Source organism: Nicotiana sylvestris, chromosome 3 (assembly GCF_000393655.2).
Source record: "Nicotiana sylvestris chromosome 3, ASM39365v2, whole genome shotgun sequence".
Lineage (NCBI taxonomy): Eukaryota > Viridiplantae > Streptophyta > Magnoliopsida > Solanales > Solanaceae > Nicotiana > Nicotiana sylvestris.
In genome coordinates, this window is record NC_091059.1 from 177,897,858 (window position 1) to 177,903,910 (window position 6,053).

General features: G+C 32.5%; 1 protein-coding gene across 1 annotated transcript; it reads left to right on the forward strand.

Moving 5' to 3' along the window:
* Window positions 1–3,997: 3,997 nt before the first annotated feature.
* Window positions 3,998–4,408, forward strand: LOC138888415 (uncharacterized). Its single transcript, XM_070170273.1, has one exon. The coding sequence runs from the start codon at window positions 3,998–4,000 to the stop codon at window positions 4,406–4,408; it is 411 nt and encodes a 136-aa protein (XP_070026374.1).
* The last annotated feature ends 1,645 nt before the right edge of the window (window positions 4,409–6,053 follow it).

Here is a 6,053-nt window from a genome sequence, read left to right on the forward strand (position 1 = left end):
TTCTTTTTTGGGATTCTTCTCTTAGCTATCTTTTTGTAAATCTTTGATATTTATAGATGTGTTTTCAACATATTGATTGAATTTGTTTTTTTTTTGTAACTTAAGTGCATAAAAATCTTATTTGTCATACATAATTTATCAAAAGTATAGTTAATTTAACTAGACCTTTTTTTTTGTGTAGAAAGTTTGCCTGGGTTCTTTTTCGTTAATCTAAACCTCATTTTTACCATCTTTGGCATTCCTAGACGGAATCTAGCAATAGATGGACTTGAAATTTTAAGAGTTCACAGTGATTAGGAACTTTTTTCAATATAATAAGAGAACAAAATTACAAAAATTATCGTTATCTGAAAGTTCCTATTATATTTATCGAAAATTTAAAATATTAATTGTAGTCACAATTTTTCATAATATGCTTGTAGCTTAATTTATTTTTTATTAGATATAAAAGATGGTCAAATAAGAAAATAATTTATATAAAGTATTTTAATTGATTTTTTTAAAAGTTCTAAATAATAGAACTTCCAAAATAATTCAAATAAAAAATATTAAATATGCAATGGTTTAGTTGACATAGTTTAGTTTCTTCTTACGGCAACCATCATTTTCTTTTAATTATTAAATTCAAGCAAAAAGTAAAAGAAAATAAATATAAGAAAACAATCTATAGATCAGTTTGGCAAATTCTAAACTATAAGAGTTGTTTGTTGTGGATTAATTAATATTTCGTAAATAATGTAAATGATTATCAGAAGTTACTTAAAATAATCACCTCCACTAAAATGATGATTGGTGATTAGCTCCTAATGCACATTAATTGATTGGGAAATATAAATTAACGCAATATTAGATTTGATCAGCTATATAAAACTAAAAGTATGGTTTGTGTATATAAGGAGAAGGGGGTAATCTTGCCGAATTGGTTACTTGGCATAAATTATTCAAAAAGAAAAAAAAAGATTGAATTTCCTAAATATTAAGAGTTTATACATAGTTCAAATAAGGAAATGTTTGATAGTAAAAAAAAATTAATTATTTTTAAAATTCTAAAAATTAGGAGATAACTAATGACTATTTTGTCCAGTGTGAACTCTATTTTAAAGGGGTAAAAAAGACGAACGACATTTCGCTAAGGGCCTTCGTGCTTTTAATATAATATAGATAGATTGGTAATAACATTTTGATGAAATTTGTTAGTGTTAAGAATTTTATGATGTGCTTGTTAAAAAATAATACTGATGCTAAAAGTTGAGATAAATGATTTTTCTTCCAATAAGTAAAGTTTTAAATTTTATTTCTGTTAACTCTGTTGTGATTATGTTGTTTTTGAGCCGATGATCTATTAAAAATAATCTTTCTACCTTTATAAAGTATGTATAAGGTTTGCGTACATACTATTATTCCTGAACTTTATTTGTGAGATTATATCGGATTGTTGTTGTTATTGGAAGTGAAGTTCTAAAATTTCCATAATCGAACACAAGAAAAGGACTTACGATTCACAAAACATTTTTGGTTGTTTCCTAATCCTATGATTCACTCTTGTGCGTTTTTGGGAATCAAATGGGAACGCTTGGCCTTGTCGTGTGTTTCGTGCATGAAGTATGGCATCCAACTCAGTTTAGGCACGTGCAGACCACAGTGTATCTCGTGCCCGTCGGCCTTTGACCATTGATAAAATTATATTGGCAGAAGCAAACTTTAATAAGCTTCAGCAATTGTTTAATCTAAATTCAGGACGTCTTCGATTAGTGTTCTAATGAGACATTCAACCCTATTTTATATCTTTTTTGTTCCTTCCTCGATGTTGACTAAGTTCGATCTAAGTTGATTACCTCTTATTTAATGAAATGATGTAATTAATTAGCTCCCACTCCGCTCCCTTGTTTCAGAAGCTTCTTTCGAATATCCTTCTCAAGCCTGTCTTCGTCCAAATATGAGCTCTTCGTTTCATTAGTTAAGATAGAAATATTAATTAATATATATTTCGCAGTTATTTTTTCCACTTTCATCACTCACTGACAGATTTTTAATAAAAGTACAATTATCTCCACAATTTTTATCGTCGCATATTTTTTTGGGGTCAACTTTGCTTCCTTCCGAAAGGTGCCGGAAATGTTCGACTTTAACTATTCAGAAGTATTAAGCCCAAATTTATTATTTATTTATTTTAAATCAGGATCGTTAAGTTCGTGAATTACATTAAAGTTGAAATATATGGTTGTATAATATAAAAATATTTAAACCTATCCTTTGCTGAAAGTAAATCAAAGTAACAAAATCGAATCAATGTTATTTTAATCTTTTACGTATTTTATTCCGGATAATTTAATCGTCATTAGTTACTACACGTTGAATCACGTATAAAATAATACTAGATCATGATCCAAGGTTATATCATGTAGCTTATGTTAGAAACAATACGCGCATCAAACGCTAAACAAAATAGTGCTTACTCCGGTCCACAATAAGTGACCAATTTATCTTGGACACACCCATTAATGAATATTAAATTTTAGACAAAAATACTTAATGTGACTAAACTACCTTTAATTAAATGTTGCAGCATAGTTATAGTAGCACTTACTTCACTTCTCAAAGGTGAGGAGTAAATGACTTTTTAGGGATAGGTACTTAAGGGTAATTTTGGAAAAACAAATTAAATTTTTTCTTGATTATATAAATGAATATTTTTTTTGGATCAAAATAAAAAAAACAAATTGGTTACTTATTGCGGATCGGAGGAGTATCGGTGCCACTATTTTCTTTATACTGATAATCAAACGACCCCGTACTGTCCGCCTTTTTTTTTTTTGGTCAAAGTACTGTCCGCCTAACTAAACACTTCCTATGATTAGAAACTAGAAAGGAGACAGAGAATTTAAAATCTCGTTGAACTTTCTCCATTTTAATAAAATAATAGGGAAAACCTAACTTTGAATGGTGTAATAATGTCCTCATTGTTTAGTAGTAGCAACCTTCACTTAAATAAGAATGATTTTCAAGCTTTGCCTAGATTTGAGTTGTCCACACAATATAAATTAACACAAGCTGTAACCTTCATTATTGACATAGATTCTTTAATTTTTTCAAAGAAAAAAAAAGGAGAGAGATTACTTTGTTAACTAATACAGTCGCTTGACCGTAAATGTTACAAGTTTCAGAACAATCATATAGGAAATGATTCTCCAAGAGACTTTCTTAACTAAAGACGTATAATTAAACAACTAAAAACTGCCTACTTATTAGCGCACAAGCTGTATTGGTGGAAAAAGAAATATGACACGTAGACTGTCATCAAGCTGACGAGGCATGATACATGAAACATTAACATAAGAAATTAATGAGAGGACGGAAAGGAACGAGAGAAACACCCACGGGTTATATTGAAGAGCGAATCGGACCTGACAGCTGTAAAGAATGAAACAAGAGCGGAAGGAACAAAGACTACAAATATGAAAAAAATACACGAACCAGAAATAAAATAGGAAGGTGTGAAGAATAAGTGGTTAATAGGTGGTGAAATAGTTAAGCTAGATTTTAGTTAGTTAAAGGTAGTTAGTGGTGAGTCCGAGCTGACCATGGTTAAGTTGTTAGAACTAGAGTTAAATTAGAGTACATATATTCTTGTAATTATATTTTGTGGAATATAAAAAATTTATTTTCTCTCATTCTCTGCACTCATCTTCTTCTCTCAAGTTTATTTCCAGTTGAGCTTCATCCGTGAATGCATGGATGAATCTGAGAGATAAACTCAGATTCATCAAACTCACGTGGTATCAGAGTGGTGAAAATCTATAATTCCGTAAATTTCATTCAATCTGACAGTAGTTCCATCATCGTCTTCCTCGCGAAGCTCTGACTGACGATCGTCAATGGCGGCCGATAAATCGATCACACGCATCCTTTGTTCGTCTATCCTCCAGATACTCCTAGTTCGATTTTGATTCATGTAAAGCTCACATGATCATAAAATTATGGAATGTGGCATCGATCAATGCGAATTGCACTGCAAGCTAAGAGGAAGCTAGGGTTTGTGCTCGGGACATGCAAAAAGGACTTATTCAAGTCTGAACTACATGAGGACTGGGAAACATGTAATGGAATTGTACTTTCCTGGATCATGAACACAATTTCTCCGGATTTGCTTAGCGGCATTGTGTACGCATCTAATGCACATTTGGTTTGGGAGGATCTGAGAGAAAGGTTTGACAAGGTGAATCTTGTGAGAATTTTTCAATTGCATAGAGATATAGCCACCATCTCACAGGGAACAGATTCTATATCTGCATATTTCACCAAGCTTAAAGAGTTGTGGGCTGAATATGATGCAATGGTACCCATTCCAAATTCGAAGGAATATGTTGAGCGCCTTCAGCAACAAAGGTTAATGCAATTTCTGAGTTGAATCAATGAGGCTTATGATCAAGCAAGACGACAAATCTTGATGAAAACTACAGAGCCAACACTGGATCAAGATTATGCTCTAAACATTGAAGATGAAAGTCAAAATTCCAATTCCACTGTAGGAAATAAAGGAGATCCTATTGCTATGCAAGCAAGTAGAGGACAACTAGGAATAAAACCCAATAGAGGACAACAATATAAAGGAAAAAAGCCATTTGCGAAGTGTGAATACTGTAACAAACCTGGCCATTCCAAGGAGAAATATTACAAGCTTGTTGGTTACCCAACTGACTTAAAAAATAAGAGATCATATGCAGCTAACATAGTAACTGGAGGTTCTGAAAATGATAAGCCAACACAAGAAGATGAAGGGAAAAGCAACAGTGATGGACTGAAGGCAGGGCAATACTTCACTGAAGATCAGTACATGCAGATCTTAAGCATGCTGAACAAAGAATCTTCTGGATGTTAATCTAACATGGCAGGTACTACTACCTTTTTAATGGCAAACTTTCCTTGTACATAATGGATAATTGACTCTGGAGCTACACATCATATTGCTGGTGATTTAGATGCATTAGAAGTCAAAGACAAAGTAACGCATATAGCAATGAACAGATTCACTTACCCACAGGAGGAAAGGCTAATGTTTCACACATTGGAAAAGCAGTTATTCTTGATAAAGTGGAATTGGATGATGTTCTATTTGTGCCTGAGTTCAAATTCAATCTTTTGTCAGTTTCTAAGTTAACTAGGCAACTGCCATGCTTAGTGAATTTCTTTCTTGACTTTTGCTTGTTCCAGGACCTTTACAATGGCAAGGTGAGGGGGATTGGTAGATAGAAGAGTGGTCTGTACATATTGAAGAAAGGATTCAAAGGAATTTGGACAAGTTTATCAGAGGAATAAAACAGTTTGCATCAACCACAACCACGAAGAATAATGAGGAGGATGGAGCACTTTGGCACAGAAGACTAGGTCATGCTTGAGTTAGTACTATGAATAATATAGATCTATTTTATAATAAAGCTGTAGATATAGCAATAAACAATGACTGCCCTGTATTCTCTCTTTCTAAGAAAAGTAGATTAATGTTTTTTAGGAGTTTAACTACAACTGAGAATCCTCTCTCTTTCTTGCATTTAGATGTTTTGGGACCATACAAGTACCCAACTCATGATAGGAAATATTTCTTTTTGACTTGTTGATGATAATACAAGATATACTTGGATACACTTACTTCAATTGAAGAGTGATGTTGTTGTGGTACTAAAGAAGTTTCTTTCTATGTTGCAAACACAATTTCAGTCTAGAGTAAAAATGATTAGGATAGACAATGGGACAAATTTTTTTAATAAACACATGATAGAATTATCTGATGTTTGTGGGATAATTCACCAGAGCAGTTGTGTATACACTCCACAATAAAATGGAGTAGTAGAGAGGAAACACAGACATATCCTAGACACAGCAAGAGCAATGAAGTTTTAAGCTAGTGTCTCTACAAGATTCTGGGGTGAATGTATTAAAGCAATAGTTCATGTGATAAATAGATTGCCTACTATTTTGTTAAATGGCAAGTCTCCATATGAAGCTCTACATAACAAGCCACCTTCTTTAGTTCATCTTAAGGCATTTGGATGTCT